This window comes from Salmo trutta, chromosome 5 (assembly GCF_901001165.1).
Source record: "Salmo trutta chromosome 5, fSalTru1.1, whole genome shotgun sequence".
Lineage (NCBI taxonomy): Eukaryota > Metazoa > Chordata > Actinopteri > Salmoniformes > Salmonidae > Salmo > Salmo trutta.
This window is the reverse complement of record NC_042961.1, coordinates 51,490,093-51,513,161: the sequence shown is the minus strand read 5'-3', so window position 1 is coordinate 51,513,161 and position 23,069 is coordinate 51,490,093. Positions and strand designations below refer to the sequence as shown.

General features: G+C 42.9%; 3 protein-coding genes across 13 annotated transcripts in view; 1 reads left to right on the top strand and 2 right to left on the bottom strand.

The window, feature by feature from the left end:
• Positions 1–1,891, bottom strand: part of gba2 (glucosidase, beta (bile acid) 2) — a 49,137-nt gene extending 47,246 nt beyond the window's left edge. Inside the window, exons 1-2 of one of the 9 annotated variants that reach the window (XM_029754114.1) lie at positions 820–1,891; positions 375–686 (exon numbers count right to left, since the gene is read on the bottom strand). In XM_029754114.1, the coding sequence (XP_029609974.1) occupies positions 375–565 (191 nt within the window). In that variant the 5' untranslated portion in view covers positions 566–686; positions 820–1,891. The remainder of the gene's footprint in view (positions 1–374; positions 687–819) is intronic. The other 8 variants (XM_029754115.1, XM_029754116.1, XM_029754120.1 and 5 more) reach the window with 8 other exon arrangements.
• A 40-nt stretch (positions 1,892–1,931) lies between these two features.
• LOC115194428 (GP1 homolog, RAB6A GEF complex partner 1) lies at positions 1,932–19,130 on the top strand. 3 transcript variants are annotated; one of them, XM_029754125.1, is made up of 10 exons: positions 1,951–2,045; positions 2,265–2,332; positions 2,787–2,902; positions 3,053–3,186; positions 7,620–7,703; positions 7,988–8,137; positions 17,068–17,211; positions 17,549–17,676; positions 17,766–17,943; positions 18,543–19,130. In XM_029754125.1, the coding sequence occupies exons 3-10, from the start codon at positions 2,787–2,789 to the stop codon at positions 18,764–18,766; spliced, it is 1,158 nt and encodes a 385-aa protein (XP_029609985.1). In that variant the 5' UTR covers positions 1,951–2,045; positions 2,265–2,332; the 3' UTR covers positions 18,767–19,130. The 3 variants fall into 3 exon arrangements, with proteins under 3 accessions (XP_029609986.1, XP_029609985.1, XP_029609984.1); XM_029754126.1 differs by lacking the exon at positions 2,265–2,332 and having other exon boundaries at positions 1,932–2,045; XM_029754124.1 differs by lacking the exon at positions 1,951–2,045 and having other exon boundaries at positions 2,165–2,332.
• A 47-nt stretch (positions 19,131–19,177) lies between these two features.
• LOC115194432 (prostate-associated microseminoprotein-like) lies at positions 19,178–20,693 on the bottom strand. Its single transcript, XM_029754127.1, has 3 exons — positions 20,549–20,693; positions 20,145–20,253; positions 19,178–19,764 (listed from the first exon to the last, which is right to left on the bottom strand). Exons 1-3 carry the CDS (start codon positions 20,661–20,663, stop codon positions 19,587–19,589), a joined length of 402 nt encoding a protein of 133 aa, XP_029609987.1. The 5' UTR covers positions 20,664–20,693; the 3' UTR covers positions 19,178–19,586.
• Positions 20,694–23,069: the final 2,376 nt, after the last annotated feature.

Genomic DNA, 23,069 nt, shown 5'->3' with positions numbered 1-23,069 from the left:
AGTGTGGAGAAGAAGCTGGGTTGTGCGTTTCTTTACCCACTACCAGTCACAGCACCTGCATATGTACATGTCTCACACACCTGCCCTTTTGGACAAGCAAAGAAACATGAGACTACACCTGGCACCCTGGCAGGTAGGCTGCACCATAGGGACCCATGCCAGAGAAAAGTGATAGGCTACATACCCTTTCACTGAAAAATACCCTTACACTGAAAAATACATCTCCTTGCCACTATGTAGAATAAAGATAGGTTGTGCTCTCAACCATAGAACACAAATCTCTCTCCTTTAAGTATAAATACTATGAATAACACAGTTTGGCTATAGTAACTGGCTGGCTTGACACAATGAGAGGTGGTGTTCAGGGGGCTCACCTGACTCCAAGGCCAATGTGTTCAACGATGTTGGAGAGGGACACATCTTTGGCTTGAAACGGCTTCCTTTTCTCCTTGAACTCATGCGCCAAGCAGATCCGCCAGCCGTCCTTCGGTACCCCATAGCCGAGTTCCGAAGACAAATACCGACTCATGAGCTCGGCTGTTGAGCTGTTGTCACCTGACTCCATGTTCAGCCGGTAGTCGGATAGAAACGAAAGGGAGCTCTTCTTGTGAACGGGAACCTGCCCGGTGTCTATTCCGTTGAGTTGGAACAACCCCTGTTAAACCTGTTGGAAACTAGATAATTGTCTGCGTTGTGAAAGAAGAATCAATTTGTCAAGTGCCCTAGAGCCATTTGGGTGACAGTAAAACAAATACATTTCTCAACTGAACTTATTTTCATTCACAAGTGTGAGGATTCCTAAATGACAACTTTAGATACCTGGGCAACAGGTCCATCAGGTGAGGACAGGTATGTAGTTCTCAGATAATTATTCCTCCATCTTCATCAAGTGGGAAGACAACTTGCCATAATAATAATAATAATAATAATAATAATAATAATAAAGAGATTACATTTACCACAAACTATGATCTGTTGAATACTGTATATGCCTTCAAGAGCGATAATTCAGCAAATTATCAGAGATGGCATAAGGTCTCAAGCCAGCTCTCTAACTAAAAGTGATGTTTGGAAATGTCAAAGATAGGAGAGGCAATCTTACAGTAAGGAAGGTAAACTTCACCTTGCTCTCACCGTTGTTGACCACACGTATCTATCCGAGACCCTGATAGTCCAGTGTGGTAGAACGGACACTACCGAGGCGTGTGCGCAGGTGGTTTAGCCAGTGGTGTCTGCTGTCGCCAGTTAATGTGTCCAAGTAAACAACAACGAGCTATTGAAATACCTGCATTATGCAGAGCATGCACAGGTAGCTAGCTACGCATGCAATGAATGAGAATGTATACCGGTCGTCTGGTTAGCTAGCTAGATGTTTTCAACGAATATTGAAGCTAGCTAACGTTAGCATCTCAACAGACGTGGGTTTGTCGTCAGACAGATAGCTTCTGCAGATCCGTAGACACCCGGTTTTGATTTCGGAGTCACATTCTTGGTCACGTAGGCTGTATCATTCTGTTCAAAATACAGCAGCAATGTCTGATTAACGCTTTCGCAAGGCTACTCTAAATGAAATTCTAAACGGACAGCCGACCTGAGTGACAAGTTGAAGTAGTGCTAGGAGAGCGCCCAATATGCAAAGTCTTACAGTAGGCTACACTATTGAAGTTCATTTTGTGAGACTGGGTCAATTCACCAGGAAAGGGAGGGGGGGTTATTTATGCCTGTTCCTCCAATTTGTACAAAACGAACTATATTTTTACTCTATATGCAGTAAGGTTGATCACATAAGATTGCATAAAGTATGTAAGTGTCATATTATGGCTGTTATTAAATATATTAGCGCTATGTTATGTCCATAAATGTTCCCGAACACACTACAAACCCACACTAGTTACTTACAATATAAATAGCTCCTCCCATATGCCACGGAGCTCCGTTAGATGGCCAACAAAATGTTATTCCTGAAAAATGCACATTTGAGACAACGCTTGTAAAATTGGAATTGAACTGATAATTTGTACAATTGGAATTGAACTGATCATTTTGTAAGTACAACACACACTTATTTATTAATTGGGTTCAATAATTGTGTCCAATACCGAGAAAATAGTACGTTGAATGCCTTTTCAATTTTACCCCGCGATACGGTATGTTCGTGCAGCTGCGAGATGGAACGCTTTATTAATGCTATGTTCTTGTGTTGCTGAATTTGTCTCAAAGAATTTACAAATACTTACAGTAGGTATTTCATATCGATTTGACAGTTTGATTTGGCTGAACTGGGGCTTGAGTCGTAACTCATTGGCTAGCTGGTGCCACATCTGAGGCCAAGGTATGGTTTTCGAGACATTATTCTACTTCAGTGGTTAGCCTAGCTTGGTAGCTAGCTAATTGACTGATTTGGAGACAGCAGTCAGTAGATAACCCTAGCTAGTTTTAACATATTCTTATCTCGCTGCAATTTAATTTAGCAAGGTCTCGCTCAAAATAACCAAACTACCGAGCTAACACAACACGTTTTTTTTAAAACATCGCTAGCAGGCGTTCCAAATAACGTGTGTTATAACGTCACTGTTTACATTTTTCTACTGTATTATGTGTATGTATACTGTATGGTTGTTTATTCCATGTGTAACTGTGTTGTATGTGTCGAACTGCTTTGCTTTATCTTGGCCAGGTGGAGAGCTGGAAATGAGAACTTGTTCTCAACTAGCCTACCTGGTTAAATAAAGGTGAAATTATATATAATTATTATTTAAAAAAATGTATGTGTTCCTTGAGTACAGATGATCGAGGTGGTGGCCTCAATGGCCCGAGGCCCGGTGTTCCTAGCCGGGGAGGTGATGGAGTGTCTCATCACCTTCACCAACCCCATATCCCATCTCTCCACCTCCGCCAGCAGGTCTGTTATCTTTCTTTCACTCACACATCACCCATTCTTCAGTAGTGCTCAATTGTGATTATATGCATGTACATTTTAGTTAGCTATACTGTATGTAAGGTTAAATCGGGTAAAAAGTCTCAAAACATGACTAAAAAGTGTGTGTGTCAGTGAGATGCTGGCGTGGGCCAGTGCCCAGATCCACTGCCAGTTCCATGCCAGTGAGAGCAGAGTGGCGCTGCCAGTCCAGGGCACCAAGCAGGATGTCCAGGCAGAGAGCGACACTGTCCTCATCCCCAGCAGAGGTGAGTGGCTAGACATAATAAAGAATGCACACACACATGTTGATCGAGGTGGAAAGTGTCAAAATGCAACTATAATGTTTTTTTATTTTAGATACAGTACCAGTCAAAGGTTTGGACACACATACTCATTCCAGGGTCTTACTTTTATTTTTACTATTTTCTATATTGTATAATAGTGAAGACATCGAAACTATAAAATAACACATGGAATCATGTAGTAACCAAAAAAGTGTTAAACAAAATATATTTTATATTTGATATTCTTCAAAGTAGCCAACCTTTGCCTTGACAGCTTTGCACACGCTTGGCATTCAGCTTTACATTTACATTTAAGTCATTTAGCAGACGCTCTTATCCAGAGCGATTTACAAATTGGTGCATTCACCTTATGATATCCAGTGGAACAACCACTTTACAATAGTGCATCTAAATCTTTTGGGGGGGGGGGGGTAGAAGGATTACTTTATCCTATCCCAGGTATTCCTTAACCTCTCTGGCGCATGTGGGACGAACTCGTCCCACCTACGTAACAGCCACTGAAATCCAGTGGCGCGATTTTTGAATCGTTTGAAATACTATTACTTCAATTTCTCAAACATATGACTATTTTACAGCTATTTAAAGACAAGAATCTCGTTAATCTAACCACACTGTCCGATTTCAAAAAGGCTTTACAACGAAAGCAAAACATTAGATTATGTCAGCAGAGTGCCCAGCCAGAAATAATCAGACACCCATTTTTCAAGCTAGCATATCATGTCACATAAACCCAAACCACAGCTAAATGCAGCACTAACCTTTTATGATCTTCATCAGATGACACACCTAGGACATTGTGTTATACAATACATGCATGTCTGTTCAATCAAGTTCATATTTATATAAAAAAAACAGCTTTTTACATTAGCATGTGACGTTCAGAAAAAGCATAACCCCCGCAAACTTCCGGGGAATTTACTAACAGTTTGCTAAATTACTCACGATAAACGTTCACAAAAAGCATAACAATTATTTTAAGAATTATAGATACATTACTCCTCTATGCACTCGATATGTCCGATTTTAAAATAGCTTTTCGGATGAAGCACATTTTGCAATACTCTAAGTACATAGCCCGGCATCACGGGCTAGCTATTTAGACACCCGGCAAGATTAGCCTTCATCAAAATCATATTTCCTATAAGAAAAATGTTCTTACCTTTCCTGTTCTTCGTCAGAATGCAGTCCCACGACTTCTACTTCAATAACAAATGTAGGTTTGGTCCCAAATAATCCATCGTTATATCCAAACAGCGACGTTTTCTTCGTGAGTTCTAGACACTATCAGAATACTAAATCACGGTCTTGCGCATGGCTCATTGGCGTGACAAAAAATGTCTAAATATTCCATTACCGTACTTCGAAGCATGTCAACCGCTGTTTAAAACCAATTTTTATGCCATTTATCTCGTAGAAAAGCGATAATATTCCGACCGGGAATATGCAATGAGCCTAAACAGCCAAATTAAATTTCTCCACAGGGGCGAATCGTGCACGCGCCTCATTCAAAGGTCCTCTGATCCGCCACTTACCAAAGGCGATAATGTGTTTCAGCCTGAGGCTGCCTCGTCAACCTTCAGGTATTTCCCGGGTTCTGAGAGCCTATCGGAGCCCTGGGAATTGTCACGTTACAGCTAAGATCCTTACTTTTCAATAAACAGATGCAAGACGCACAACTCCTTGTCAGACAGGGTACTTCCTGCATGAAACCTTGTCAGGTTTTTGCCTGCCATAGGAGTTCTGTTATACTCAGACACCATTCAAACAGTTTTAGAAACTTTAGGGTGTTTTCTATCCAAACCTGAACAATAATATGCATATTCTAGCTTCTGAGTTGGTGTAGGAGGCAGTTAAAAATGGGCACATTTTTTTTCCAAAATTCTCAATACTGCCCCCTAGCCCAAACAGGTTAAAGAGGTGGGGTTTCAGGTGTCTCCGGAAGGTGGTGATAGACTCCGCTGTCCTGGCGTCGTGAGGGAGCTTGTTCCACCATTGGGGTGCCAGAGCAGCGAACAGTTTTGACTGGGCTGAGCGGGAGCTGTGCTTCCTCAGAGGTAGGGAGGCGAGCAGGCCAGAGGTGGATGAACGCAGTGCCCTTGTTTGGGTGTAGGGCCTGATCAGAGCCTGAAGGTACGGAGGTGCCGTTCCCCTCACAGCTCCGTAGGCAAGCACCATGGACTTGTAGCGGATGCGAGCTTCAACTGGAAGCCAGTGGAGAGAGCGGGGTGACGTGAGAGAACTTGGGAAGGTTGAACACCAGACGGGCTGCGGCGTTCTGGATGAGTTGTAGGGGTTTAATGGCACAGGCAGGGAGCCCAGCCAACAGCGAGTTGCAGTAATCCAGACGGGAGATGACAAGTGCCTGGACTAGGACCTGCGCCGCTTCCTGTGTGAGGCAGGGTCGTACTCTGCGAATGTTGTAGAGCATGAACCTTTACCTGGAATGCTTTTCCAACATTCTTGAAGGAGTTCCCACATATGCTGAGCACTTATTGGCTGCTTTTCCTTCACTCTGTGGTCCGACTCATCCCAAACCATCTCAATTTGGTTGAGGTCGGGGGATTGTGGAGGCCAGGTCATCTGACGCAGCACTCCATCACTCTTCTTCTTGGTCAAATATCCCTTACACAGCCTGGAGCTGTGTTGGGTCATTGTCCTGTTGAAAAACAAATGATACTCCCACTAAGTGCAAACCAGATGGGATGGCGTATCGCTGCAGAATGCTGTGGAAGCCATGCTGGTTAAGTGTGCCTTTTGAATTCTGAATAAATCACTGACAGTGTCACCAGCAAAGCGCCATCACACCACCTCCTCCATGCTTCACGGTGAGAACCACACATGCGGAGATCATCCGTTCACCTACTTTGCGTCACAAAGACACAGCGGTTGGAACCAAAAACCTCAAATTTGTACCCATCAGACCAAAGGACAGATTTCCACCAGTCTAATGTCCATTGCTTGTGTTTCTTGGCCCAAGCAAGTCTCTTCTTCTTATTGGTGTCCTTTAGTAGTGGTTCCTTTGAAGCAATTTGACCATGAAGGCCTGCTTCAGTCTCCGCTCAACATCAACTGTTCAGATGTCAGTTCAAGTAACAATTTGAAGCATTTATTTGGGCTGCAATGTGAGGTGCATTTAACTGTAATAAACTTATCCTCTGCAGCATAGGTAACTCTGGGTCTTCCTGTGGCGGTCCTCATGTGAGCCAGTTTCATCATAGCGCTTGATTGTTTTTGCTACTGCACTTGAAGAAACTTTCAAAGTTCTTAATTTTTCATAATGACTTACCTTCATGTCTTAAAGTAATGATGGACTGTAGTTTCTCTTTGCTTATTTGAGCTGTTCTTGCCATAATATGGTCTTATACTAAATAGGGCTATATTCTGTATACCACCCCTACCTTGTCACAACAACTGATTGGCTCAAACAAATTAAGGAAAGAAATTCCACAAATTAACTTTTAACAAGACACACCTGTCAATTGAAATGCATTCCAGGTGACTACTTCATGAAGCTGGTTGAGAGAATGCCAGGAGTGTGCGACGCTGTCATCAAGGCAAAGGGTGGCTACTTTGAAGAATCTCAAATATACATTTATTTTGATTTGTTAACAATTTGTTTTGGTTACTAAATGATTCCATATGTGTTATTTCATAGTTTTGATGTCTTCACTAAATAGTAAAAATAAAGAAAGCCTTGAATGAGTAGGTAGGTCCAAACTTTTGTTTGGTATTGTATGCACTTACTGAACCCCCCAAATCTTACCCATCTGCTCAGTGTGAAGGGCCTCCCCTATGCCCTTTAGACCTGTCTCTATAGAAATCCAGTCTATCCCAAATGGCACCCTATTCCCTACATACTTTTGACCTGAGCCCTATGGGCCCTGATGAACTACATAGGGAACAGGGTGCTATTTGTATCCCCAGTCTGTCTGAGCCACCATGACTATAAATTCCACCTTGTGATGGAGATTAGAGGACTAACCCTGGGACTGCTAGTATACTGTGAGTCTGTCAATTTAGGAAGGGATTTTAATTTAAAATTCCCCCTAAAGTTGAATGACTTGATGAATAGCTCCTCATTTTCAGCTTACTGGGAAGTCATTGAAAATAGTTGCCCTCTTTCAGTTATTGAATTGGAATTTCTGTTTACTGACTGAATTGACTGCCTTCGATTGACCCAAATTAACCATGCTGTATGTGTATGCTGGCTATACACCCATAAACCACTGCTGCCTGCTCAGTCAAATTCTCTTGGCTAGACTGAATTAGTACATAATACATTTGGCTTACTTTTCACTTTAAGTGCATGGAGTAGATTAGTTGTTTATTTTGGGGGCAAAGAGTCTGATACAAAATGACGTCTATTCTTCCACTCTACCTGCTGTCTTCACCAGGAGAAGGAGGGCAGTGCATGTTGGACACGCCTCCCAAGATACTATTCTGTGACCTTCGCCTGGACCCCGGAGAGAGCAGAACTTGTAAGAGCACCACAACCGGACTCGGCGCATAGAAATAATCAGTTCAGAAGGGATTCACTCAACCCTCTCCTTTCTCCATCGCCCCCTCAATCTTTTTTTTAATATATGTGCTATTTAGCAGATGCATTTATCCACAGCGACTTAGTCAAGCATGCATGCATTTAGACAAAAAAAATGGGTGGTCCCAGGAATATAACCCACTTTCTTGGCTTTGCAAGAGCCATGCTTTACTGTTTGAGCTACAGTCTCTCTTGCTCTCTCACTTCTTCTTTTTCCTCCCTCAGACTCGTACAGTGAGGTGGTTCCCAACGACGGGCCTCCTAGTTTTCGAGGCCAGTCAGTGAAGTACGTTTATAAGCTGACCATCGGCTGCCAGAGGGTCAGCTCTCCAATCAAACTACTGAGGGTCCCCTTTAGAGTCCTCGTCCTGCATGGTGAGCTGTCCTCCTGACCCTCTTACTCAGTCTAATCTAACAGAAGTACATCTCACATCAGAGTTGTGTTCAGAAAGTATATACACACCTTAGCCAAATACATTTAAACTCAGTTTTTCACAATTCCTGACGTTTAATCCTAGTATATTCCCTGTCTTAGGTCAGTTAGGATCACCACTTTATTTTAAGAATATGAGATTGATTTATATCAGCTTTTATTTCTTTCATCACATTCCCAGTGGGTCAGATGTTTACATATACTCAATTAGTATTTGGTAGCATTGACTTTAAATTGTTTAACTTGGGTCAAACGTTTCGGGTAGCCTTCCAGAAGCTTCCCACAATAAGTTGAGTGAATTTTGGCCCATTCCTCCTGACAGAGCTGGTGTAACATGCTTTTTCAGTTCTGCCCACAAATTTTCTATAGGATTGAGGTCAGGGCTTTGTGATGGCCACTCCAATACCTTGACTTTGTTGTCCTTAGAAGTATGCTTTGGGTCATTGTCCATTTGGAAAACCCATTTACGACCAAGCTTTTTAACTTCCTGACTGATGTCTTGAGATGTTGCTTCAATATATCCACATCATTTTCCTCCCTCATGATGCCATCTATTTTGTGAAGTGCACCAGTCCCTCCTGCAGCAAAGCACCCCCACAACAGGATGCTGCCACCCCCGTGCTTCACGGTTGGGATGGTGTTCCTCGGCTTGCAATCCTCCCCCTTTTTCCTCCAAACATAACGATGGTCATTATGCCCAAACAGTTCTATTTTTGTTTCATCAGACCAGAGGACATTTTTTCCAGTTAGTACGATCTTTGTCCCCATGTGCAGTTGCAAACCGTAGTCTGGCTTTTTTATGGTGGTTTTGGAGCAGTTGCTGAGCGGTCTTTCAGGTTGTGTCGATATAGGGTTCGTTTTACTGTGGATATAGTTACTTTTGTACCTGTTTCCTCCAGCATCTTCACAAGGTCCTTTGCTGTTGTTCTGGGATTGATTTTCACTTATCGCACCAAAGTACGTTCTGTCTCCGAGAGATGAATGTGTCTCCTTCCTGAGCGGTATGACGGCTGCGTGGTCCCATGGTGTTTATACTTGCGTACTATTGTTTGTACAGCTGAACGTGGTACCTTCAGGTGTTTGGAAATTGATCCCAAGGATGAACCAGACTTGTGGAGGTCTACAATTGTTTTTTTTTCTGAGGTCTTGGCTGATTTTCTTTTGATTTTCCCATGATGTCAAGCAAAGAGGCACTGTGTTTGAAGGTAGGCCTTGAAATTAGAGGTTGACCGAGTTTTCAACCCCGATACCGACTATTGGAGGACCAAAAAAAGCCAATGCCGATTTTTATATATATATATTTCTAATAATGACAATTACAACAATACTGAATGAACGATGAACATTTATTTTAACTTAATATAATACAAAAATAAAATCAATTTAGTCTCAAATAAATAATGAAACATGTTCAATTTGGTTTAAATAATGCAAAAACAAAGTGTTGGAGAAGAAAGTAAAAGTGCCATATGTGCCATGTAAAAAAGCTAACGTTTAAGTTCCTTGCTCAGAACATATGAAAGCTGGTGGCTCCTTTTAACATGTGTCTTCAATATTCCCAGGTAAGAAGTTTTAGGTTGTAGTTATTATAGGACTATTTCTCTCTATACCATTTGTATTTCATATACCTTTGACTATTGGATGTTTTTATAGGCACTGTAGTATTGCCAGCCTAATCTCGGGAGTTGATATTCTTTCACTGATCTAACGGGTGGCATCCATAAGTCTAAATATTGCTGTTACATTGCACAACCTTCAATGTTATGTCATAATTACATACAATTCTGGCAAATTAGTTCGCAACGAGCCAGGCGGCCCAAACTGTTGCATATACCCTGACTCTGCGTGCAATGAATGCAAGAGAAGTGACACATTTTCCCTAGTTTAATATTGCCTGCTAACATGAATTTATTTTAACTAAATATACAGGTTTAAAAATATATACTTCTGTGTATTGATTTTAAGAAAGGCATTGATGTTTATGGTTAGGTACATTCGTGCAACGATTGTGCTTTTTTTTTCTTGCCAATGCGCTTTTGTTAAATCATCCCCCGTTTGGCAAAGTTGGCTGTCTTTGTTAGGAAGAAATGGTCTTCACACAGTTCGCAACGAGCCAGGCGGCCCAAACTGCTGCATATACCCTGACTCTGTTGCACAGAACGCAGGAGAAGACACAATTTCACTAGTTAAAATAAATTCATGTTAGCAGGCAATATTAACTAAATATGCAGGTTTAAAAATATATACTGGTGTATTGATTTTAAGAAGGGCATTGATGTTTATGGTTAGGTACACATTGGTGCAACGAGAGTGCTTTTTTTCGTGAATGCGCTTGTTAAATCACCCGTTTGGCGAAGTAGGCTGCGATTCAATGATAAATTAAGTCACGGCATCGATTATATGCAACGCAGGACAAGCTAGATAACTACACATGGTTGATGATATTACTAGTTTAACTAGTGATTATGTTAAGATTGATTGTTTTTTATAAGATACATTTAATGCCAGCTAGCACCTTGGTCACCTTGCTGCACTCGCATAACAGGTAGTCAGCCTGCCACGCAGTCTCCTCGTGGAGTGCAATGTAATCGGCCATGATCCCTGACCAAAACTGCCGATTACCGATTGTTATGAAAACTTGAAGTCGGCCATTACGATTAATCGGTCGACCTCTACTTGAAATACATCCACTGTTACACCTCCAATTGCATCAAATGATGTCAATTAGCCTTTCAGAAGCTTCTAAAGCCATGACATCATTTTCTGACCCACTGGAATTGTGATACAGTGAAATAATCTGTCTGTAAACAACTGTTGGAAAAATTACGTGTCATGCACAAAGTAGATGTCCTAACCAACTTGCCAAAACTATAGTTTGTTAACAAGAAATTTGTGGAGTGGTTGAAAAACGAGTTTTAATGATGCCAACCTAATTGTATGTAAACTTCCGACTTCAACTGTATGTATATATTTACGGACAGATACTACCTGAATTTGTGAAATAAGAACACTGCCGTTGCAAAAAATGTTTTGGGCATATAGAGCATACTGAACATAAATGACAGTGCTTGGCTTATTCCACATGTTACAGCCTGAATTCAAAATGGATTTAAAAAAATTAGCACCATCTATGCACAATACCCCATAATTACAAAGTGAAGACATTTTTTATTATTATTTGTATTTTTTGCTAATTTATTGAATATGAAGTACACAAACGCCTAATTTACATACAGTACCAGTCAAACGTTTGGACACACATGCTCATTTCAGGGATTTACATTATTTTTATTATTTTCTACATTGTAGAATAATATTGAAGACATCAACACTATGAAATAACACACATGGAATCATGTAGTAACCAAAAAAGTGTTTAACAAATCAAAATGTTATATTTAAGATTCTTCAAATGGCCACCCTTTGCTTTGATGACAGCTTTGCACACTCTTGGCATTCTCTCAACCAGCTTCATGAGGCAGTCACCTGGAATGCATTTCAGTTAACAGGTGTGCCTTGTTAATTTGTGGAATTTGTGGAATTTACTTCCTCAATGTGTTTGAGCCAATCAGTTGTGTTGTGACAAGGTAGGGTTGTGTACATAAGATGGCCCTATTTGGTAAAAAACAAATTCCATATTATGGCAAGAACAGCTCAAATAAGCAAAGAGAAACGACAGTCCATTACTTTGACCGACCTTCATGCCTTAATCAAGAAAATGTTAAGAACTTTGAAAGTTTCTTCAAGTGGAGTCGCAAAAACCATCAAGCGCTATGATGAGACTGGCTCTCATGAAAGGAAGACCCAGCGTTACCTCTGCTGCAGAGGATAAGCTCATTAGCTACCAGCCTCAGAAATTGCAGCCCAAATAAATGCTTCACATAGTTCAAGTAAGAGGCACATCTCAACATCAACTGTTCAGAAGAGACTGCGTCAATCAGGCCTTCATGGTGAAATTGCTGCAAAGAAACCAATAGTAAAGGACATCAATAAGAAGAAGAGACTTGCTTGTGGCAACCACAAGCAATTGACATTAGACCGGTGGAAATCTGTCGTTTAGTCTGATGGGTCCAAATTTGATGTTTTTGGTTCTAACCGCCATGTCTTTGTGAGACGCCGATTAGGTGAACGGATTATCTCTTGTGTGGTTCCCACCGTGAAGCAAGGAGGAGGTGTGATGGTGTGGGGATGCTTTGCTGGTGACACTGTAGGTGATTTATTTAGTATTCAAGGCACACTTAACCAGCATGGCTACCACCGCATTCTGCAGCGATACGCCATCCCATCTGGTTTGCGCTTAGTGGGAGTATCATTTGTTTTTCAACAGGACAATGACCCAACACACCTCCAGGCTGTGTAAGGGCTATTTGATCAAGGAGAGTGCATGAGTACTGCATCAGATGACCTGGCTTCCACAATCACCCGACCTCAACCCAATTTAGATGTTTTGGGATGAGTTGGACCGCAGAGTGACGTAAAAGCAGCCAATAAGTGCTCAACATATGTGGAAACTCCTTCAAGCCTAATGGAAAAGCATTTCAAGTGAAGCTGGTTGAGAGAATGCCAAGAGTGAGCAAAGCTGTCATCAAGGCAAAGGGTGGCTACTTTTGAAGAATCTCAAATATAAAATATATTTTGATTTGTTTAACACTTTTGGTTACTACATGTTTTGATGTCTTAACGATTATTGTACAATGTAGAAAATAGTAATAAAAAAAAAGTGAAGCACTTGAACAAGTAGGTGTCTAAACTTTTTTGACTGGTACTGTAAGGATTCACACCCCCGAGTATCAATATTTATTCTAAGCGCAGTCAAGTTGGTTGATCATTGCTAGATGGCCATTTTCAAGTCTTGTCGTATATTTTCAAGCTGATTTTTAAGTCCAAACTGTAACTAGGTCACTCAGGAACATTCCGTGTCTTCTTGGTGAGCAACTCCAGTGCATTCGGAAAGCATTCAGACCCCTTGACTTTTTCCACATTTTGTTACCTTACAGCCTTATTCTAAAATGTATTCAATAAATGTTTCCCTCATAACTCTACACACAATACCCCATAATGACAAAGTGGAGACAGTTTTTCGAAATTTTTCCAAAACAGAAATACCTTATGTATGTATTCAGACCCTTTGCTATGAACCTCGAAATTGCGCTCAGGTGCATCCTGTTTCCATCCTTGATGTTTCTACAACTTGATTGGAGTCCACCTCTGGTAAATTCAGTTGATTGGACATGATTTGGAAAGGCACACACCTGTCTATATAAGGTTCCACAGTTGACAGTGCATGTCTGAGCAAAAACCATGCCATGAGGTCAAATGTCTGTAGAGCTCTGAGACAGGATTGCGACAATTCACCGATCTGGGGAAGGGTACCAAAACATTTCTGCAGCATTGAAGGTCCCCAAGAACACAGTGGCCTCCATCATTCTTAAATGGAAGAAGTTTGGAACCACCAAGACACTTCCTAGAGTTGGCCAAACTGAATAATCAGGGGAGAAGGGCCTTGGTCAGGGAGTTTGCCAAAAGGCACCTAAAGGACTCTGACCATGAGAAACAATATTCTCTGGTCTGATGAAACCAAGATTGAACTCTTTGGCCTGAATGCTAAGCGTTATGTCTGAAGGAAACCTAGCACCATCCCTACGGTGAAGTGTGGTGGTGGCAGCATCATGCTGTGGGGATGTTTTTCAGCGGCAGGGACTGTGAGACTAGTCAGGATTAAGGGAAAGATGAACGGTGCAAAGTACAGGGATCCTTGATGAACACATGCTCCAGAGCACTCAAGACCTCAGACTGGGGTGACGGTTCACCTTCCAACGGGATGACAACAACCCTAAGCACACAGCCAAGACAACGCAGCAGTGGCTTCGGGACAAGTCTCTCAATGTCCTCGAGTGGCCCAGCCAGAGCCCGGACTTAAACCTGATCGAACATCTCTGGAGAGACCTGAAAATGGCTTTGCAGCAACGCTCCCCATCCAACCTGACAGAGCTTGAGAGGATCTGCAGAGAAGAATGGGAGAAACTCCCCAAATACAGGTGTGCCAAGCTTGTAGCGTCATACCCAAGAAGACTCGAGGCTGTTATTGCTGCCAAAGGTGCTTCAACAAAGTACTGAGTAAAGGGTCTGAATACTTATGTAAATGTGATATTTCAGTTTTTTTTTTTTACATTTGCAAACATTTCTAACCTGTTTTTGCTTTGTCATTGTGTGGATTGAGGGGATGGGGGGGGGGGGGGACGATTTAATCCATTTTAGAATAAGACTAACGTAACAAAATGTGGAAAAAGTCAAGGGGTCTGAATGCTTTCGAATGCACTGCAGATAAAGGCCTGTCCTGCTGAAAGGTGAATTAGTCTCCCAGTGTCTGTTGGAAAGCTGACTGAACCAGGATTTCCTCTAGGATTTTTGCCTGTGTTAATAGCTGTATTCCGTTTTTATATTTTTGAGTAACTCCCTAGTCCTTGCAGATGACATTTTAGATCCATATTATGATGCAGCCACCACCATGCATGAAAATATGGTGTCGTACTCAGTGACGTATTGTTTGGTTTTCCCTAAAAATAACGCTTTGTATTCAGGTCAAAAAGTAAATTTCTTTGCCACAATGCATGTTTTGTGACATTTTTATTGTGTCTTCCTCCTTTTCACTGCCATGTAGGTTAGTATTGTGGAGTACGGTGTTGAGCATTGCTCAGTTTTCTCATATCGCAACCATTAAACTCAACCGTTTTAAAATCACCATTGGCCGGGCCTCCCAAGTGGCACAGCGGTCTAAGGCATTGCTAGAGGCATCACTATAGACCCAGTTGTGACCGGCAACACAGCCTGGAATCAAACTGGGAGACCCATAAGGCGGCACACAATTGGCCCAGCGTTGTCCAGGTTAGGGGAGGGTTTGGCTGGCCGGGATGTCCTTGTCCCATCGCGCTCTAGCGACTCCTTGTGGTGGGCCGGGCGCATGCACGCTGCCATCTTGCCTGTTGTACGGTGTTTCACAGTGGTGCAGCTGGCTTCCGGTTTAAGTGAGCAGTGTGTCAAGAAGCAGTGCGGCTTAGCAGGGTCGTATTTTGGAGGACACATGGCTCTCGACCTTTGCCTCTCCCGAGTCCGTACGGGACAAGACTAAGTACCACTTGGATGTCATGAAAAAGGGGGAAAAAACAAACAAGTCTATATTGGCCTCATGGTGAAATCCCTGAGCATGTTCCTTCCTCTCCAGCAAATATGTTAGGAAGGGCACCTTTATCTTTGTATTGACTGGGTGTATTGTTACACCATCCAAAGTGTAATTAATAACTTCATGTTCAAAGGTAATGTTCCCTCTGCTGAGTGCAAACTTGAATGTTGTGAAAATTCTGTGCCACTTCCAGCATGTGCACCAATGTACCCGCTTTAAGTTTCAGAAAGTGGAAAAGTAGGTTACTGTGGATGATCATATTGTAGGCCTACCAGAGTGGCCTACCATCAAAAACAAGGGTGCAAATGCATCTCAGAACATGGAAATGTCTGCATTAGCAGCCAATGTGTGGTGTTCAATGTAGAACTACATTCCATGAGACTTTTGTTTAAAAACATGCAGGGCTTGACATTAACCTGTTTATCCACAGTGTTGTTTGTTTGAAGACACCACTTTACGAGATAAAATGCATCATTCCCCATACCATTATGCTACCCTCTGCCTATTGGCTACTTAGCTTACTCAAGCCTGTCTCAAAATACAACACTTCCCCTGCATGTGGCTACATGCAGCTCTGGCTTTGATCTCAAAACAAGCACGTCTACCCATGACCACTCATGCTGTAAACACAGTCCAGTTCAAAGTGAATGGCACAGTTGCATTTATGGCATCTATTTACATATAGGCCTACTGCAGCTCTGATTGGTTATGGCGCACCATTCTGTGTAGAGTACGGGCTGTCAATGCAATAGAATCCTACTCCGATGCATTCTGCCTATAACAAAATGTCTTGCATAGTTAGTTTTGCATACTAAGTCTTCAAATCAAAGTTAATTTGCCACATGCACCAAATACAACAAGTGTAGACTTTACCGTGAAATGCTTACTTACAAGCCCTTAACTAACAGTGCAGTTCAAAAATAAAATATTTACCAAGTAGGCTAAAATGAAAAGAAATAACAAAAGTAACATAACAATAATGAGGCTATATTAAGGGGGTACCGAGTCAGTGTGAAGGGGTACAGGCTAATTGAAGTCTTGCATAGTTAATTTTAGTTTCGGTATGTTGCATTGAAGTGGCTAATATTGTATTTATTCGATCAGAATTCCCACAGTAAAGGGAAATGTTGATGGTGATAACTAAGGGGGAAATTCAATCTCGTGCATCTCTCCGCAGCTTAGAGGGATATTCTCTGTTTTTTTTACGCATCTACCAATAGGTGCCCTTCTTTGTGAGGCATTGAAAAACCTCCCTGGTCTTTTGGTTGAATCTATGCTTGAAATTCACTACTCGATTGAGGGCCCTTACAATTATCTGTATTTGTGGGGTACAGAGATGAGGTAGTCATTTAAAAATCATGTTAACCACTATTACTAAACATAGTATGGAACTGATTATGTGACTTGTTTATCACATTTTTAGTTCTGAACTGATTTAGGCATGCAATAACAAAGGTGTTGAAATACTTATTGACTCAAAACATTTCAGCTTTACTTTATTTTATTTTTTACAAACTCCACTGACATTATGGAGTATTGTGTATAGATCAGTGACACACAATCTCAGGCTGCAACACATTAAAATGTGGAAAATGTAAAAGAGTGCACTGTATGTATGAAATGCCTGTTGTGACGTTTTTCTCCTATAAAATGACATTGTTCAAAATGAGTGACATTATGTCCCTGTTGTAGGCATGCCGGAGCCCCCGTTCCCCCAGGATGAGGAGGTGGCCCCCTCTAACCCCTTCCTGGAGGAGGAGGAGGGTGGCCGGAGAGACGATCGCCCCCTGGAGAGAGCCCTGGACATGCTGACGATCACCTCACGCCGCTGTCCCCGTGAGTCTCTTGTTCTCCTAGGCTAATTCTCCAATGACAACCTATTCCCTTTATAGTGCAGTACTTTTGACCAGTGCTATGTGGCAGCTCTTCTTATGAGCCTCCTTCTGTAATGTTATTTGTGTTCCACATCAGCTAGATGATGTACTGAGGGTTTTTTGCAGACTCCGATCCATTGATCTCTAATCTCACTGTTTGTTTCTGATTAGATTTATTAGGGTCTCCATGGCGACAGCTAGTCTTACTGGGGTCCGACACATAACAAAAGACATTGCAGACATTGTGTGTTTAGCAGCAATGTGTAATGCATGTGACCTTTGACTCCTGTCTCCCACAGATCTGTTCAACATCACCAACATGCGGGGGAAGGTGGCCAAGTTCTGCATCTTCAAGACCGTCTACAGACTAGGGGAGGACATCATCGGCACCTTCGACTTCTCAGAGGGAGATATTCCCTGTATACAGGTGTGTGTGTGTGTGTGTGCGCATGTCTGTGTCAGGGCCTGTCATATTTTTAATTGAATGAGGATATTAAGTGTGTGTTTGTGTGTCAGTACTCGGTCAGCCTGCAGAGTGAGGAGGAGATCCAGCAGGGGTACCAGCGGCGTCCCGGTCAGTCGATCAGTGTGACGGGTCACGGTCGTCACTTAGAGTCCTGCCTCCACACGGCTTCCACCCACTTCTCCCTCCCCGTCCCCCTCAACGTCACCCCCGGCTTCAGCACAGACATCGGTACGTAGCGAAGTCAAATTTCCATCAAATGTATCTCATTAAGCCATTTTTACGTCACAAGTGGCACGAAGTGCTATACAGATACCCAGCCTAAAATCCCAAAGAGCTAGCAGGAGCACAGTGACCAGGAAACATAGGAAGATACCTAGAGAGGAACCAGGCTGAGGTGGCCAAGGGGCATGAAAATCAGGAATTCATCACTCATCTCTCTGCCCTATGTTTATTAATAGCAAGTAGCCTGCCCTGCTTGAGTTTGTCAGTTTTGTTTATCTGGCTTAGCAGAGCAGGCACTTGACAAGAGAAACCATTGTTCTCATAGATGACTGAGGATGTTGGTCATGATCCGGGCTAGTCATTGTACCGTCACAATAAAGTGGATTCCATGACACAGATTATACCAAGTCTTGGAAGCACTTTTGATGGTAAATCTCCATTTGAAAATGCTTTAAAAAAAAAAGTGTAGTCGAAGACTTGTTCTTAATCTATGCGATAAGACGCGCTTCTCAACCCTTTGTCTTTGTTTCTAAAGCTTCCCTGTGTATCTAATCCTCTGTCTACTCCTAGACAGCTTCATGACATTCTCAACTCATTCTTCACAGTGACCCTGCGATGGCGTCTGCACTTTGAGTTCGTCACGTCCCGAGAGCCTATGGAATCGCACAACGTGCTGCAAAACCAACCAGAGGTCACCGTGTGGACAGGGGCGGAGCATGTTGATGTGGATACCTTCAGTTGGGACCTGCCAATCAAAGTGCTCCCCACCAATCCAGCCCTGACGTCTTACGTGTCCCAGTTTACAGGGACCAACAGCATCAACATTTAACTGTGTGTGAGGAAGGAAGAATGTATTCCAGATATTATAAAGCAGGCAACTTCTTTTGCCGTTTTTTAATATTTTAACATTTTGCAGTGCATCTTATATTTTTCTTTGAATGCTCACCTTCCTGTTTTTCTAGCTGAAACATGATGATGATGACCAGTGTTTAATGCTACTATCTGTGGGGTCTTTCATAGTATTTCATTTTTTACCCCTTTATTCAAAAGAGTCCATTGCTTTGTCACATGAATAGTGTATTTTATTTTCAAGAGCTATATGCTCTACAACTGTATTCTATAGTATTTTTGAAATTGTTAATGAAAGACTGTTCAATGTGAATCAGGAATTAAAATGTGGGATTTGAATTTGGCGTGAGCCTGAAAGGAGTCTTTTATCCACACATAATCAACAAATGACTTTCACGCAACAAGACTTTTATTTAGAGGATAACTGCAAGACAGGACAGAAGAAATACAACAATTGTTATATATTACTATAAAAGCTTTACAGTAGTGCATTACAGGGTGGTAAATGAGGGATTCCGTTATGTGGGCTCACCTCTGCTTTTCAATTGAGTATCATTTACTGCTTATGGTATTGTAATATTCATGCGGTTTAAATGTCAACTGATCACTGATCTGCAACTGAAGTGAGAATGGACCGTTAGGATTACACTGACATGGACAGGGATGGTCGGTGGTGGAGGGAGTTAATCTTCCGACTTCAGTGGAAGCTGGTGCCGCTTTAAATCGGAGGACAGGCTCATTGTAATGGCGACATTCATTCCAATGAAGCCGTCCCTCCACTGTCCGACTGGGGTCCCTGTCTACTCCACCATCTGCAGGTAGTTGTTGTCCCGTGAGCCGTGGCTGGGGCCCAGGTTGTGTCCATTCCCAGGGAGGCAGGGCAGGCGAGGGTCAGCGCTCTGCACCAGGGTCACTTTACAGGTTAGAGCGTCCACCCGAACCTCACACCAAGCTGGGAAGTCTACCGGGCGATGCACCCTGTGCGGAGAGAGGGGTGTAGGTTTTCAAAGTCTGTATGTACGTATGCGCTTTGAAAGAGCATGATGCTCCCTGTACTGAGGGGGAACGTAATTGACAGCCGAGCATGAGCACTGTCATACGTGTTCTGAAAGGACATAATGACAATATCCTGATAGAACAATGCTATGTTGAAGTTGCATGTCCCAATTCTACACATCACAATCAGATCCAGACCCAACCCTGGTTCCCTTACATTACTCGACTCTGGGCACAATGTACATGGCTGTGTTGAATGGCAAGCTCATCCCAACCATGGAAATTACATTCCTATTACCACCACTGCTAATGCTAACACAACTACCCAGAAAGGCACATTGATTACAGGTGTGTGGACTCACGTCTCACAGCAGCCGACGCCCATGGGGTGCAGACAGGTACACTGCAGACAGCCGTCCTCCATCCAGGACTCCCCCAGGGAGTAGTGTCTCCCCTCGTTCACACACAGGGCTGGGACAGACCACCAGGGGTGTTAACCCAAGTCCCACACATATTATACAAATCAACCTATATTCATCCGCAGGACGTCCACATGAACTTTGTACTCAACTTCAAGTGGATTCATACATCCAAGATATTTAGAAATTTTAAAAAACAGTCTACTCTGGCCTAAATGTACAATGGATGAGTTTCGACAGGTCCCCAAAACGTTTCTGCTTTACCAAATACTCTCTGAACAGAATTGGAATCTTCAACCTAAAGAAATTTGTTGAATGAAAAACATCCTTCAGTATGATATTCTCACCTTTAGAGTTGAAGTGACACTGCATGGAAGCAGCTAGGCAGCAGGTGGTCCAGAGCAGAGTCCCAGCCAGGAAGGTCAGTGTCCAGTTTCTCCCAACAATGGAGTCCATCTTCATGTTCTTTAGTTCTAGTTCTGTAGTTCTAGATCTGGTTCTTAGTTTTCTGATTCCTCTCCTCCACCTCGCACCTCCATTTATACCCCACAATCTTTACGACAGCAACGGACGGGGGGAGGTGGGGTTAGTTAGCCTCATCAGGAGGACCGGCCGGGGCAGGGGTGTGAGGCGCAGGGGGGGCCTGTGGGGTGTCACAGGGTTGGGGTTGGGGGGGGGGGGGGGCAAGGGGAAAAAGGCTGTGTCTTGGCACCAACTTGGCACTCCGGAGATCAGCTCCTCTTCGCTCCAGTGGGCATGACCTCTAAAATGATAGAAACATTGACACATCCTAAGATGACTAAGACAGGGAGGGAAAGAGAGAGGTGAGAGGGAGAAGGGGAGAGAGGTGAGAGGGAGGAAAGAGAGTGAGAGGTGAGAGGGAGGATAGAGAGGGAGAGCAGACGAAAGAGTGAGAAGGGGAGAGAGGTGAAAGGGAGGAGAGAGAGGGAGAGGAGATAAGAGAGAGGGAGAAGGAGAGTGAGGGAGAGGAGATGGGAGGGAGGGAGGGAGGGAGAAGGGGTGAGAGGGAGGAGAGAGAGAGGAGATGAGAGAGGAGAGAGGTGAAAGGGGGAGAGGGAGGAGAGAAAGAGGTAAGAGGGAGCAGAGGAGAAGGGGTGAGAGGGAGGAGTGAGAGGTGAGAGGGAGAGGAGATGAGAGAGGGAGAAGGGGAGAGAGGAGAGAAAGAGAGGTAAGAGGGAGCAGAGAGAGCTGTGGGGTAGAAGAAAGAGAGAGAACGAAAGGAGAAATGAATGGCTAACATGATTTAAATGCTGGTCGATCTATTGATTGAAATTTGAACTCTCTCTGTATTCATTCACATATAGTTTCCGTATTGGGGATGAAGTAGATATCTTCAATCTTCATTACGGTCTCGCTTAGGATTCCACCTGAGAAACAAAGTGACAGTGGCTGTGTCTCCTTTGATTTTTTCCTACCAGATGTGTTACTATGTGGTTACTAAGACGTTCTGACATGCAAACACAGATGCATATTGTATATAAAGTCAGCGGCCTACTGCCTCCACTGACCCCTGTCTGCCTTGTTGGGATGAGCTCATACTGATGTCATGGCGTGCCTGCCGTGTCTCCAGTCTGTGACCTCATGCGGGCCCTGTCCAGCAGCAGCAGTCAGTTGCCCCCCAGAGGAGACAGAGACAGAGAGGGAGATGGAGAGTGACCTGCTGGAATTTTGGGAAGAGGAAGCTCATAAAGGACAAGATTAGTTTTATGACTTTTATAGTGTCCACTGCTATGGCTGCTGCAGGCAGGTGGCAGGCGTGTGTGTTTTGTGTGTGTGTGGACCATAGAGATGAAAAAAGGTCTCAACTTTGTATCTGTGCAATTATAGTGTATTTGATAGCATGGGTGGCACCACTGAAGCTATCTACTAAAAAATATATATTATTTTTTTTATTTTTTAAAGTGTAAAGCTAATAGTGGTATTTTACCGCCACCTGCAGTGCTGGAGATATAGCTCAAAGCCATTTACAAACTAGGCAAAACAATTTCAAGAAAAGACAATGATCCCAACCCGTAGGAATCCCCACCCAGTTGACTACTTTAAAATGGTGGAAGCCCTCAATGGCAATGTCCATGCAAAACCGTTTATTACCAAGTAGAGATTGCTATACATCTCTATGGTGTGAACCAACAACCTGTTGTGAGAGGTAGGGACACAGCGTCCCCAGCCTTCAATGACCCACTAACAGAATAGACGTCTCAGATTTACATAATGTCAACAACGAACGAGAGATTGAAACGTCATTCAAATGTACTTGCTCAGAGGGCCTCAAAAGAACAGTTGCCTACTGTATGAAAATGTATCTTAGCAAGTATCGCTTTCAGAGTTTGGTGTTTCGTGATATTCTGAATTTCAGAGTGGTAGAATGATCAACATTTCTCACGTATGCATTTGTAGGCTTTTGTACACCCAAAATTCCATTTAGGAAGAAATGTGCAATGAAATGTCAAATGGAAAAGGAGAGAGACAGTCTCACTGCTCGTCCATGAAGGTAACAATGGGTGTGACACTAATTCATTTTTTTTAAGAGGGCTATCCTACACAACACCTTGTCAATCAAAGTGTGAATCCGTCATAGTCCATCGTCATCTTATTGTATAGGATCTATAGGTTCTAGGAGGGGAGAATATTAGTGCCAATGACATGGATGTTGATTAAGGCAGCCCCCCGCACCTCTCTGATCCAGAGGGGTTGGGTTAAATGTGGAAGACACATTTTGGTTGAATGCATTTAGTTGTGCAACTGACTAGGTAAACCCTTTCCCCTTCCTTACTTTTGAGCAGGTCCCATATTGCTCTGGTACAAAAGTAGTGCACTATATAGGGAATGCGGTGCGTTAGTGGTGAC

What these genes read in the sequence shown, in the direction of transcription:
- LOC115194428 (XM_029754126.1), top strand. Translation starts at nt 2,787, where the DNA reads ATGATCGAGGTGGTGGCCTCAATGGCCCGAGGCCCGGTGTTCCTAGCC. An exon ending in CCCCGGAGAGAGCAGAACTT is followed by an intron (nt 7,704 to 7,987) that starts GTAAGAGCACCA and finishes TTCCTCCCTCAG; the next exon opens with ACTCGTACAGTGAGGTGGTT. An exon ending in CACCTCACGCCGCTGTCCCC is followed by an intron (nt 17,212 to 17,548) that starts GTGAGTCTCTTG and finishes TGTCTCCCACAG; the next exon opens with ATCTGTTCAACATCACCAAC.
- LOC115194432 (XM_029754127.1), bottom strand. Translation starts at nt 20,663, where the DNA reads ATGAAGATGGACTCCATTGTTGGGAGAAACTGGACACTGACCTTCCTG. An exon ending in GTGTCACTTCAACTCTAAAG is followed by an intron (nt 20,254 to 20,548) that starts GTGAGAATATCA and finishes GGTCTGTCCCAG; the next exon opens with CCCTGTGTGTGAACGAGGGG. An exon ending in GGCGTCGGCTGCTGTGAGAC is followed by an intron (nt 19,765 to 20,144) that starts GTGAGTCCACAC and finishes CTCTCCGCACAG; the next exon opens with GGTGCATCGCCCGGTAGACT.